At 29.9% G+C, this 14,891-nt stretch overlaps 2 protein-coding genes across 2 annotated transcripts; one reads left to right on the top strand and one right to left on the bottom strand.

Moving 5' to 3' along the window:
- Positions 1 to 3,777: 3,777 nt before the first annotated feature.
- On the top strand, positions 3,778 to 5,298 carry LOC121131335 (uncharacterized). Its single transcript, XM_040726816.2, has 4 exons — positions 3,778 to 3,853; positions 3,990 to 4,073; positions 4,145 to 4,685; positions 4,736 to 5,298. Coding segments are annotated over exons 2-4 (948 nt in total). The 5' UTR covers positions 3,778 to 3,853; positions 3,990 to 4,072; the 3' UTR covers positions 5,142 to 5,298.
- Positions 5,299 to 6,168: 870 nt separating this feature from the next.
- Positions 6,169 to 7,804, bottom strand: LOC121131337 (uncharacterized). Its single transcript, XM_040726817.2, has 2 exons — positions 7,123 to 7,804; positions 6,169 to 6,763 (listed from the first exon to the last, which is right to left on the bottom strand). The coding sequence occupies exons 1-2, from the start codon at positions 7,593 to 7,595 to the stop codon at positions 6,370 to 6,372; spliced, it is 867 nt and encodes a 288-aa protein (XP_040582751.1). The 5' UTR covers positions 7,596 to 7,804; the 3' UTR covers positions 6,169 to 6,369.
- Between the last annotated feature and the right edge of the window lie 7,087 nt (positions 7,805 to 14,891).

The raw sequence follows: 14,891 nt of genomic DNA, 5'->3' as shown, positions 1-14,891 counted from the left end.
TTGTATAATTCCTAAAAAAGAAAAAAGATACAAGATATATTAAAAACTTAGGTCCTCTCACTATACAAAATAGGTTGTACAAATTTTTTTTCATACGTCATTTTAAATCGAATTAACAAAGTTCTGAAGAAAATTATCCACGATTCCCAATACGGCTTTTGAAGCATAAATTAATGAAACTTACCTTTGTAGTAGATATTTGTTTAGTTGGCTCCTATGGCCATGTTCCTTGTCCACGGATTTGGTGGTGATGTCATTATCTGTGAAATGAGGCTGCAGATTTTTGAATTCTTAGTCAATTGTAACTTTTATTTTCCACTTGCTCGCCACATTTCTTGGCGATAAAACTAGTGTTATAAGCTACTGCAAGCTATTTTTGAGGGGTTGTATCTCTGCTTTATTTTATTTTACAGACATATATTTTAATAAAATTTATCCTCCAACAATCTACATTTTTTTTTTTTTTTTTTTCAAATGTATGTTTTCTATTTTCTTATTCATTTCTGTTGCAAGAGAGAATAGATTATTTTCTATCTTACTTATCACCTATGTGTACATTTATTAAAATGGAAGGTTTTTACATTTATTTCTCCTTATTTCTTACTAATTCTCCTCAACTATTATCAAGACTCTGAAGAATTATATCTTATACATATAATTACAGCAACCTAATTGCTATGATGGATATTGTTAAAACTTGTGAACGTGATGGTCTCTTATTATAAGTATATATCACATTTCAATATTCAAATGAGTAAACTGATCCTAATGCAACTTCGGACACAGCAATTTCTTTGATGACACATATTTGAAAAATGGTTCCCGTGAAATGTTTTATTTTCATAGATTCGGAGAAAATATCCGTAGAAACATGATTGATTAGTTAGTCTACAATCACACACATTTTATCCAATTTGATAAAACAAGTAGGATCTAGTAACAAAATAAATGCAGATTAATGTTAAACAATAGCTGATGTAAAAAAAATATCGATCTGATGTCATTTATAAATTATTTTTTTGATTCGACATTTTACAAATGAATAGATGTGCCTTTATACCTAAAATCATTTCTTTGATTTTGTGACGGTTGGTATTTTTTCTTTTCTAACATATTCATATCCTAAACATTCTCTACAGCGTGCATCAATTATCTAACAACTAACTTTGGGCCTTTACTACAGCTGTACATGCGCAGGTACGACGTTGTTTCTTATTTTACAAAACTACTGGTTGTCAGTTTAAAAAAAATTGTACTGATCAACAAAGTATTTATTCCACAATCACAGAAAATGCAGTTTATCCTGATTTGCACTGGGCATGATTGCTAACTTGGACCAGTCATTGGTCTGGAGAGTCATGAAGGACCAGTACAAGTATGGAGGTGATTATGACTATTTCATACAACACTGCAAAGAAAACGTTGAGCTGGTTGTCATAACTTTTGTTTGACTTTGTTGGACTCAGTGTTTGTCTAAAAGCTCACGGAACATTCCCTCCATCGACTTCTTTGTTTGGGACACAGAGTAACGATATACCAACAGATCCTCCCTCAACATCAAAATCCGAGCTGGTCCACGATCCGGGAGGAATTTCAGAATCTGCCATTCAAATCAGGTAATTAGTTTAGTAGAAAATCCATTGAAGATAATTGTGTTCGCAGTTCATTAGAGGTCGCACCCCTTATTTGAAAATTTCACAATGAATTAATAGATTTTGATTGACAAGACTTTTATTAAGCTCTGAAATCTGACTTTGATGGACTCAGAGTAGGATTGGGGACTGATATTGGAGTCATTTTTGACAATGTCCTTCTTTCCCTCCTCCCTTGTCATAGCTGATTGTAGTTGATCTCCTCCAAAACATTCTTCATGTTACCAGGGTTACCATGTTGATTTTTTTTATGGCCATTATACATACAATTTTGACAAATATACATAAGCCATAATAGCACAGAGTGTCCCTAAAAATTGAACAATAATTTGTTTTATATTCCTTCATTTTATCTGATTGCAATGTCAAATAATATTATCCAACTCCGAGCCGGTGCAGATTGATATAAGCGTTATATAATAAGAACTAACATTTTTAAAGGTATTTAAAATATTCATGACTTGTTAAACTAAGAATATAGCTATTTTGTTTATAGATTTAACTTATATAATTTAATCCTTAATGGCATTAATTAGCACAAAATATACATTTTAACAAAAATGTACAAAAAAATTTGCATTATGTTCCAAAAACTAAATTTCATAACAAAAGTTAATTGCACAGTAATTATCTGTAAGAATAATTTTGAGTAAATTTGATCTTGGAATGTATTATTTAAAAATAATCATTCAATTCTATATTTTACATTTTAATAAATAAGCTATTCAAACCTTGAGTTGTTCAATTAACCATTTTACAAATAGGAAGGAAATACAAAGTAAACTGAAGAATACTTCTAAATTTTGAATAATCGAATTTTATGTAAACTCTCATTGCAAACATCTGGGCTAGTCTACTTATTCTCAGCTTATTTAGTAAACAATCTTGAATAAAGACATTAAAACACTGTAACCTTTAAAGTTATGAATGATTAGTGTTGTATATGTCCTTATCGAGTCCAATATTTTGTTTATGGTTGGCAATTTGAAGATTTTTTTACCTAAGCTGTTATTATTATTAAAGACAGAACATATGTATAAAGAAATCAATAGGGGGTGTACCAAGGTTGTACCCTTATCGATCTAGCGTTTCAAATCGTTCCAGTTCTTGAACCAGAAGAACCTAAGCCGAAAAAGTCGAAGCGAGACCGCAACATATTGCTTGTCTGTCTCGGATCTTGTACTTCTATTCCTATGTAGAATATACGAAGAAAATTTAATAATTATTATTAAAAATAAATTAACTTTAATCAATAAGTCAAATTTCTTAGGGGCTTTTTTTTGTGCAATTGTAGCGGTTTCCAAATATTTTTTTACGTCCCTTGCATCATAATGTTATTTTTTAGTTCCAAATAGGTAAGGGCTTCTTATGGATCTGTAAAAGTGGTTTTAATCACCAGACGTTAAAAATAAAAGGGGGAAGGGGTGGGGTATATTATAGATCCAGGTCTGCTAGTAAGCTTGACAGAGCCCTATAACATGATAACTATATTATTTCCTAAGGCACAGTTTCCTAAGCTTTACTATGTCAAGACTTCATTAATACATTTTTAGCTGAGGCACTCTTTATACAAAACATATGTACGCTGTATGTATAGACTGAAAGCAATCCTAAATTATCCCTCTTCATTCCCATCCCCTAGCCTCCCCTCACGACCCTACTTAGAAAACTATTGTCTTAAGCAATCTTATTTTTCAGGGACCCTGCTGGAACTTGGGGCACTACGTATAAGGTAGCTGCAGGCTTGTTTATATATAATATCATTTCCTGGGCCCGAATTTTCTAAGTCATTGTTGGAATCAGAATATAATTGAGGCCGGTATCTGAGTAATCCTGCGTGTGTCCTTGCTTGATACAGAGATGGATTTATGTTTATTTATTTTCTCTCATAGCCACTCGCAGCTAATCTAACAAAACGTCATGACAGCTAAGCTGTTCTTTTCCCATACATTCATCAAGTTGTCAGGGTTGTCATTTCATTTATTTTTATTGGTGACCGATTGGTCATATTTTATACAATTTTATGGATGGTTGAGAAAACTTAGTCAATGTTATGTACATAATTAATAAAAAATATTCCTAACTATTAAACATTTAAGTATAAAAATAAATTTAAAAAAATGTTAACTTTTGTAAATCATTTTGGAAATAATTCGTATTCAAAATTTTAATGGAGTAAGAATAGGATTCTACTTTTAGTGGTGAGATAAATCATAATTATTAACTTAAACTTTATAAATATTCAAAAGTATTGAAAATGTCATTATCAACTTTCAACAAACCCAGTTTGTACTTTTATTCCTCTTTCATATTATGTATTTTATTTTATTTTTTCAGTTTGACCATCCTAGTTTCGAGAGTGAATTTAAATTTTGCTTCCTTCAGGAGAATTATTATCTATATATATATATTTTGTAAAAAGTAATTTTAATCCCAAATAGTAAAATTTGGTACATTATTAATAAATGTTATCCTTTTTTTGAATAATTAAGTGGCAAAACAAGGATCACACGTAATGGATTTGATGCATCGAAGAAAAAGCCAACAGGAGTTAATGAACGAAAAACATAGACTCCTTAAAAAAACAGATTCAAATCAGTATGCAAATAAAATTAATATGGACATTACAAATGCAATGAACACAAATCATAGAGAAAACAATAGACAAAATATGATCCCAAATTATCGACAAGAACAACGAAACCAAATAGAAGACCATAGATTAGAACCGTTAAGTAGATCTAAATTAGAAAAGAGTTCCAATAAGTCTAGGCATGCACTCCCTGCAAAACGAATACTTCCACAAAAAATGGAGCCAAAACTAGTAAGATTTGACAGTGACTATATGGACCAAGTTAAAAGGAATTCTACATTAAAAGGGGAAGCTTCTTTTGAAGATGAACCCAAACCTCTACCTAAAAAATCCAGATTGTCTTTGCCTACTTCCCCTTCCAAATCATCTGGGAGCAATAGACTTGGTGCTTTTGGAAGTTTAATGGCTATTGAAAAGATGCAAAAGGAAGCCCTTGAAAAGTAATAACTCTGTAAAGTGTAAATCAATTTCTTACTATCTATTTTTTAAGGTCAATGGAGTTGGACGAAATGGTTGAAGAACAGATGAAAGAACATGAAGAAAGAAGGACATTAATGAGTAAGCAAAAGTCGAGGGACTCTCTTCATAACGATATACAAAAATTCTATAGATCCAAAATTTCAAATGATCCTCAGCAAAATCAACAAAAGCAATTAACTATTGAACCACAAAATTCAATTGAAGTCTCAAGGGATGCACAAAATGCATTATTAAAAAGTCAAGAAACGTGGCAAAGAATTCAAAATACCAAATCCAATTATGATAAACTTATTCGTATCCAAGAACAACAATCAGACCCTGAAACAGCAACACAGGCCATGAAAAATTTGTGGAATACACAACAAAAGGAAGATGCTAAAGCTAAACGAAATATGAAGAAAACATCATTTCGCTAAGATATGTATAACAAAAGTTGATGAAATGGTTGATCCCAACTAATTTTTTTAAAACCTTGTTATTAATTTTGTATTATCAATTTTTAATTAGGTATTAATGTAGTAAATTAATATAAATAATTTATTGTATGGCTTAAATACATAACAATTAACAATAGCTCCACGACTATCACCTTAATTTAATTTAAGATTGTAGGAAGTTATCCCGAACAATATATATATATATATATATTTTATATTCATATTATTTAGTCCGAAATAATATTTCTATTAAAAGTAAGCTTATTTACTAAATTTATTTAATATTGAAGGCATGCTGTATCATTATTCATTTTGAGAGATGATTTACTTCATTTAATATTAGATGAAATTTGTAGATATAATCCTTACGAAATTATAAGGCTTCCAAAGGTACAAAGTAATACAGTCGACCATTAGAAGTAACAGATCTCAATCTAAATTTCTAAATATTATATTACAATGCTAAAATATTAATCAATCAATTCACTCTTATAGAAGTCAATATTAATTCATTTGCTCATTTCCCATGAAAAATGATTCATTTCTTACTGATTTAAATATATTTATTAATATTGTCATTTTGATTATTTAAGACTGAATTGGGGCATTCGTTATTTGAGATTTGATTAAGACTCCTTTACTTGAGAAGACTTGAAAGAAAAGAAATTAAAGTCGCCAATTATCTTTATCCAATATTTAGATTATATTAGATTAGGAAACTAAACTCTGATCTTCTCAAAAAAAAAAAAAAATACATAAATTATTTGCTTGAATGTTGGTGTAATTCTTTATTATCCAAACCATTTCTTTAAAATAACTTAACAAATTCTTATCTCTCAAGTATCTTTTATATTTCTTAACTATAAAACAAAAATATAACCTATAAATAACATATATTTATGAATTGGGATGAGATATATCGACATGCGGAGTGACATAACCTGTTTTATTCATTTAATTAAGCTTGACATAAACTTGTGGTAAATGATTAAGACTTACAAATTAGTGACGTTGTCTACTTTTCTCTATTGTCAAATCAAATGTATCTTATAGAAATCAAAAAGGTATAATAATAATCAATGTACAACTTTATTTACATATATTAATAATATGCAGTAAACATTTACAAAAAGAAAATCTTAAATTGGTTTGAAAAATCTATGTAACTATACATTAGTTACAAATATTGATATTCAAGCTCATTGATTTAAAAGTACGTATTTTTTCTACTGCCTCTTGCATTTTGTTCGTCCTGTTTGCCTGCTTGATTCCAAAATCCTTTAATTCCTTCATTAGCTCTCTTTGATTCATGATTTTTATCTTGATTGTGAAATAGGTTATCATAGCCTTCTTTCGTGTTAGCAATTTTTTCCCAGGTTTCTTGATTTTTCTTGAGTGCATTATGTGCTACCATTTGACTATTTTTTGTATTCAAAGATCCTGAAGGGGGATTTGTATGACCACTATTCGACATTTTTGATCTATAAAAGTTTTGAATGTTATTGTGAAAGGCTTCCTTCTGCCGTTTTTCTTCTTTTTTCAACTTTTGTTCCTCATATTTTCGAACTTGTTCTTCAATTTCAGGAAATATATTGTTGGATCTAATAAATAATTATTTTAATTATATGTAATTAATAATTAGAATGTGAAAATTGTCGAAATTATTTTGAGCATGAATTAAAAAAAAAAAAGTATACGTCAGTAACTTGGAATGATATTTGTGCTCTTATTAATTATTTCTCCCCGTTTTAAAAATTCAAACTAATAAGCAAACAAGGAGCAACATAATTATAAAATGATAGTGATCTCGGTCAACAGATAATATGTTGTTGATCAAAGTTATCAAACTATACTTTTCTTTTTGATTTACACTCACGAGGACTTGGACAATTTTTAGAATCCCAAGTACTAATATAATAAGTTATATTAGTCATGATTATAACTGAAATATAAAATTTACTTTTTGCTTCTTTCAGATTCCGAATGTGGATTCATTAGACTACTAAACGCTCCTCCAACATTAGATCCCCCTTTATCGTCCACTCTTAAGGGTAGATAACTATTTCTGGAATTCTTGTCTTCAGAATGTAAAGACAATCTAGATTGGTGGTTTCGATTTCTTTGTTGCTGATAGAGTTGCTTAGAATCACGTCTTATATGAGGTCGAAATGAGGATACTGTCTGATTCTCTAAATCCCTTTCTTCCTTCCTATCATTTCTAGACCTATTATCCGTTCTTAGAAATCCTTCAAATGGATTTCTATGATTTTCTTGAGATTTACTTCGACTTTTTTTCCCATTTTCATTAGGTTTAATTGAGGAAATCATGTAGCTGATATTCTTTTCAAAGTCATTAATGATCTCACTATCCCCAAGTTGCTTAATTTGTTTCTTTTTTTCATTTAAAAACTCCTCTGTTTGTCTCAATGCCATTTCTGTTTTATTGACTCCAACGTTTTATCCAACAAAAATAAGATTTAACAGGAACGATTTCTTGTAGTTTTGCAATCCAACTTTGTTAATATATTCAAACAGTATTGGATGTTACACAACCAAAGTCTTATCAAAAATATGCAAATTATTATCACTGAAATTTTAACTTTACTTATGGATGATTTTTTTATAAAATTAATACTCTTCTTAACAATTTCTTATTTTAATAAGTTTTTAGAATGATTAAAATATACATTTTATTTAGACTTAAATATTTGACGAGGCAATTCGTATAGAGAGTTTTTACTGAATTGCATCATAATTTAAGGGAACGCCATCTTGAGGGCTTCAAGTGGGTATTTCTACAAGGTCAAATGGACAATAAATTATCTTGATGAAACATCATCAAATAGCTTTACGAATGAAAAAGGATTTAATACTTGCATGGAATACTACTTGATCTGAATGATAAGAACAAGTATTCGAATTAAATCAAAGTAATATGCACCTTTGAAATGTCTAGATTAGTACACTTAATTTTTTTCCCCGAATCAATTAGGGACAAGAAAAGTAGGACAATTAGAGAGAAATATTTTATTCTCTCCATTGTAATAGTTAATATTGATTCACAATGTGGAAATAAGATAGTATAACGATGTAATAACCTATTTTAATCAACAAATTGTTTGATTTATTATAAAGTAAGAGATATATATTTTTGATAGACAGTAAGGTTGAAGTACTTTTATTTCTCAGTCCCATTTTGATGACCAAATACACAGCAATAGTACACAATTTTTCTTAAAATCAATGAAAAAAAAAATTCGAACACTCGCTTGTTTAGGCACCAAAAATACCCTACATCAATAATGCTAACAAGCAAGCATTATCAAAATAATTAATTCAGGAGGTTATAATTCGTATATCAATTATTTACTCATAACTAATTAACCTGCTAAATTTGATAAGTATATTAACATGGATGAAATAATATTATAATGGAAGAAGATTTTTTGTAGTTGTAACCATAATATATATTTTTTAATTACCAAAGCTGTGATCATTATTTTTGTATTAGTAAAGAGTGACTATTAAGTATAAAATGATCAATAGTGCGAGAAAGACGAAGAGTCGCTTAGAAGATTTGTTGTGGAATTATAAGTACTTAAAAGACCTTGTTTGAGTCAGAATAGAATTGAGGATCGACACCAAAGTAATTTCTTCCCATATTTTTAGTAGATATAGAGTGGGATTTGTGTTGATTTCCTTGATGTTATTTATAGGTGCTCGAAGATAATTTTATCATAACCAACTACGCTCATTATCTCCGAAATATTATTCAAATGATCCGGGTAAAACACATTTAATTTTCGATTTATATATTTTTAACATACTCGTGGTAAAATTATTTTCATGTATAGTATACACTTTCTATTTAGTACCATTTATTACAGAAGCAATTGTTGAGAGGCATCTACCTACATAATTGCATAGCAGATTTGTTCATTTGTAAGTTAATTTAAACAAGATTGTGTACTCTCAAATACTTCGTTAAGTGGTGAAAACTTACTTAGTTATGGGGCAATACATACCTAATTAATAGATCTTTTTATAACGGACTCCTGCTTTAACGGTCAAAATCAGGAGAATGTTACAAAATCTAGATAAATTTTAAACATCTCATACTCAGTGTTACTTAAAGATTCGGTCATTGTTAAACAAAAATACATGATCTAATTTCGGGACTATATAGGTTTAAATTTTATGTAACACCTTTAAAAATACGGTTTACATTACTCATACACAGAGTAAATATTTCTACACCAACCAATTCAAATCCAGAGTTTGAATAAGTTTTGAAGCCACCCAATCTGTCCAACGTTTAGAAGAGGTTTTAGTAATTACAATCTTTTTTAAATAATTGTCTGAAAAGATCTTTTTCGGAGGCACACCTTACACAGTCAGGGAGCACCCTAGTATGCCACAGTACCAACTTTGGGAAACACTGCTCTAGACTATATTCGCAAATATCAATTGGTTTTTAATTTATATAATAATAAACATAATTTTAGACTTCAAAAGTTTTATGGTCACAATAAATAGATATATGTTTGATTTTGTAGATATGTCAATCATTTGTAAAGTAATATTTTTTCATTAAGAGAGATAAGGAGCAGGGGTTGGATGGTAAGAAGCTGGTTTGTGAGCTAGAGTGTAGGTATCCTAGTGAGCTTGCCCCTCGTATTTGACATCAGTTCATTTAACTTGAATAAATCCAAAACAAAACCAGCAACAACCCGTCTACTACTCCCTATTGTATTGAGGTTTTTCTACCTCTTTTTATGATAACTTCTTTTTAAAAATTGTTAAAAATATCACCATTTAAGTAAATGGAACATTAATTTTAAAATATACTTTTTGAATATAGGACTACGGAACAGTTAATGCTTTAGATAGGTTGACCATATTCATTTTTACCCTTGCCATTACATCATATAGGAATATAATTTGTGAAGACAATAAACACATCCCGATTCCAAGGTGACTAGCTATATATAAGGCAGGGAGTACTTTAGTATGGACGTCTTAAGGACTTGGACAACAAACTAGAAAACGTGTGCTCCAAGGGCTGTCTTAGAATAAGTTCACGAATATCTTCTTCTTTATTTTTTATAAAAGTATATTAATATGGTTTTTCAATACAGATTATATGAGTTAAAATATATAACTATTTAATCATAATAAGACAATTAATTATAATTCAAGACTAAATAAGCTGCGATATATCACAAATATAATATATATTAATTATTTAAAAAATAGATGCACACACCAGAAGAATTAATGTTCATAGCTTAAACATTATGAAATTGAAGTTTGTCAACCTTTCTAGATTTGCCCTTGTTTTCAGGTGATTTTTTTCTAATTTCCTATCGGATATTGTCATTGAGTTGAGGAACCAAATTTTTACCCATCACGTCGAAGAGGATTTGATAAATCTTGCCATGAATGCTTGCCCATTTGTGACCTTGATCACACACAGTATCAACTATTGCTTCGATTGTAGTTTCTAAGCTCTTTCTTGACTCTATATAGTCGATTTCTGTGATACGAACAAAGTTAAGTTGTTCATGAAGATTTAACTCCTAAACGATTCAGGGAAATGCTGAAGTATTCCTGTATTTAGTGGCAGTTATAAATATCTTTAAAATTGTGTAGAGGGTCGAAAAGGAGATTAACTTTTCTATTGATGTTGTGTGTGTGAGTGATTGAAGTCTGGAGCTCACCAACACAAAGAAAATGAGTGAAGAACTTCCTGTTGACTGGGTGGTTATCAACTAATACGGTCACAACGATGATTCCGTTTTGATAGAGGGTTTTCATAATTGGAATATATTTGCTGAAGGGGAGTTCAGCGTTTAATTTGGGAACTGGTGTAAGTGCTACTACATCCATGTAGTTTCCTCCAATGGATTTGATCATAAATATATGGACCGTTTTAGTTGTTTGGTTGTTCTTGCAGCCCAAGAACTTACCTCTAACAAACTCGACTCTTTCAATGGAGTAGACCTCATCGATTATAAGATATACATTACCCTCTCCGCTGTTAAAATGTTTGATCCTTGTTCCAAGAGATTTAACTATAGATGACAGTAGTCCAGTCTCTACGGTTACTGCAGTAGACAGAGTTCTATGATACTTGGGACATGGAACTGTAATGAAATTCGACTTGAAGATTTTATCATAGAGAGCCCTACCAACATTTTGCCACAGAAGACAAACAGAGAGAAGACAAGGTGAAAATCTCCTTCTGTTGGGTTCTTGAAGAGTAATATCATCTGTTCTATGATGAAAGACAATTTTGAAGAATGAATTGGCTCCAAGTCTGGGGATGTAAGTAGTTTGTTCAATAAGCCCATGATGACTTCATAATTCTGTTCATTATTCAGACACTCTTTTGATCCTAAATACGTAGCAATGTTGATCACTTCAGTTACTGATTTAAAGACATTAGCCTTTCTGGTAAGAAAAGGCTTGAGGATGCCGTAATAACCTTGACGCCATCCAGGGGTACAGCACTTCCATCCCATCACCTTAATTAACAGTGACGATCAGAATCCTGAAGCTATAAGTTTGGACTAAAGTATATTTCACTACTGAAAATAATGACTAATTAATTTTTCAAATAAGCTGGCATACATTTTTATTCATCTGCATGTAGTCTAGATAGCTAGAGATGTCCATGAATTTAGTACAGAAGTCTGTGTTATATTTTACCCGCCCTAACAGTTGTGTCCCCATTTTTTAGTAAGTGTTATTGGATATTTGATTTATGTGATGATAATTCTTAATTTATTGTTAGTTAATAGAATTTCGCCCTAAAAATTTTAAATAAATCGAATATTACTTTCAGTGAGAATCACTTTCACTCATAACTGGTAAGACAAACTCCATTCTGAACATTCTACAGTTGAATGTAATAGGTTGTACTCACAATGACTATTAGTAATAAATCTACAGTCTATAAAAATAAGTATTTCATCTCTTATCGATTTTATAAATTTGCCCGCTTATAAAGATTTTCGATCAGATTGAGGTTCGGAGACATGGCGGCCAACTCATGACCTTAATGTGCTTCTTCTTTTTATTCACTCCTCTGTTGCCATGGTCGTAATTTTTGGATTATTGCCGTCCCTAAAAGATCCATTTTAGGTTCCCTTTCCTGAGGTAAGGAGGTTGTCACACAAGATTTCCACGAAGATAATCCATTCTCCCTTCGATGTGGTGAAGTTATCAGCTCCCCTTCGCAGAGAAACACTCTCAAAATACTTTGTTTTGTTCCTATAATCAAATCCCCCTCACTGTTAAAATAAGTCTACCATTAAAATTATACCCCGTTCTTTTCTTTGTCAGTGGGCAAACTTACAAAATTGGCAAGCCATCAAATACTAATTTTCTCATCCATAGGTCGTTTTGTATTTATTGTCATAATTTATCATTGCTTATTAAATATAATACTTGATAGAGACGGATTAACGTCAATGTCATAGTATTTAACTTTCAAAGGTCATTGGATCATGTTTGAACTGCGTCCAGATTATGATTATTCATCAATGACGATCTCAATTAATGTGGTATTGTATTAATTTTAGTATTACACAATATTATTAAATACTAATTTTATAAAATAAGATTCAATTGTTAACTTCTGAATATTTCAATAATCAACTAAGCAGCTCACCATTTCATGAAATAAATCAGAGAACATAACTATGAATCGATATTATTTTTATTAATATGTTTATATTTATAATAGTTACATGATTAATGAAATTGTATTGTTGGCATATTTATTTATAGATAGAAACTCAATGGAAATCTATGGATTTAATGATCGAAGGTTATTAATTCATTTAGTAGACTTACTTTTATCTGGTAAATTCTTTCTTTTTCTAGCAAAATGATTTTGATTGTTCATTTCATATTATTAAAAAATTACAAACAAATTGTGCATATTGTACAACATATTTTCTCTGAAAAGTTATTAAATTTGTGATTATTTATATTTTGCTGTCATTATCCAAGACACATGTTTTGTCTGGTTGTATTAAAGTATTTACAGTAACAGGGAATACATGTCTTGGATTCGTTCGTGATTGGAAAACAAGTGGAACGTGATTCTAGTCTCTAAAGATAAAATGCTCCCTTTTTTTGATAGTTTTGTCTGCAAAGCATATTCTATTCTGCTATTGCATATAAATTATTATTTGGAACTGTTCAGTGAGTATGTGTTAAAAATTATGAGTGACTTATTCACTTTTGAAGATTTCAATTAAAATATTTGAATGTCGTTGCAAGTTCCAAAGTTATTGACTCAGGAATCCTCTTCTAAGCGCTAAATTGTTTGTTAGCATGTTAGAATTTTACGTTCTCGAAAATCTGTGATCGTAACACAAATATATAAATTACTAAGTGTGTGCCATACGAGCTAATTATTCGTTGCTTTGATTAAAGACAATAGTTAAAATGTATCAAAATTATATTAAGACTGTTTGAGTATTAACTGAACAAATATAAATAATTAGAACATCTATAATATTCTTCTAAATTTCAATTCCTTAGTTAGAGGTTCTCATTAATTTTATTTTTTTATGTTATTGATTCATTTAGTTTTATTTCGGACTTCCAAATGTCATTTCGTTATGGAGATTCTTGTCAGGCGAGTAGAGACTTCAAAGTCATTCATATTATTTGTTAAATAACTATTATTGGTCTATATTATAAACTATTCTATACTACATAAAAGTGGGGATGCTTTAAAGAACTTGATTTCCTTAGTATTATTAAAGTATATATATATATCTCTCTTTAGAGAGAAGAGTCAAAATCACAAGGCAAAATTCTCTTATTCAAGGCATCATGTTCGGTTATTTTAGTAAGATAATGACACTGAACTCTTTATTTATTATAGTCAAGATAAATGACAAATTAAGATCTTATTATTAATTTATGTTTTTTCAAATGGGCATTTATTTAGTGCATAATATCCACTTATTCTTACTATATTATTGATTTATTCGCTATACTAATGGTTATATTTATTTAAAATATATGTTCTTAACTATTTATTTTTATTCAAAGCAACTTTTAATCTTATTTTTAAATTAATTTAAGTCCCGTAATCGTAGGAGGGTAAAGATTCACACTAATATAATTTTCTGATGAGAAAACATAAAATACTATTATATAAAGTATTAATATAATTATTTATATAAATTTGGATTTCCTCCTCAATTGTCTCCTCTGTGACGTCATCCAAATAGCCAGTACAATTGTAAACAAAAGCAAAGAAGTCTCTTTTCGACACCTGTTGGTAAATTGACTTGTGGCCTCTATATATTTCTTTCTCTATGGTCGATCTTTACTATTTTTAAAAACAGATGACGTCATTAAAAATTGCACATACTCACCATCCTTCAGTTACTATTTTAACCGTCATTGATTCGTTATTACCTCCGCAACGATGTTGAGCTGAGGTTATGCTTTTACATTTGCCTGTTTTGTTAGTCATCAGGATTACGGAAAAAGTTACAAATGGATTTGGATCAAACTTGGTACGAAGTTATATATGGTCAGATTTAGAGTCCATTAAATTTTGAGAGGTCAAGGTAACACAAAACGTTAATTAAAAATGCATAATCAACCACAACTTTGGAGAATATTTAGGTACAGAACTCAAATTGGTGGCATTATGCAAGTTCAACAAAAATGCTTCATATTGAATTTTTTTTCAGA

Source organism: Lepeophtheirus salmonis, unplaced genomic scaffold, assembly GCF_016086655.4.
Source record: "Lepeophtheirus salmonis unplaced genomic scaffold, UVic_Lsal_1.4 unplaced_contig_451_pilon, whole genome shotgun sequence".
Taxonomy (NCBI): domain Eukaryota; kingdom Metazoa; phylum Arthropoda; class Copepoda; order Siphonostomatoida; family Caligidae; genus Lepeophtheirus; species Lepeophtheirus salmonis.
The sequence above is the reverse complement of the archived record's forward strand: the minus strand, read 5'-3'. Positions and strand labels throughout refer to the sequence as shown.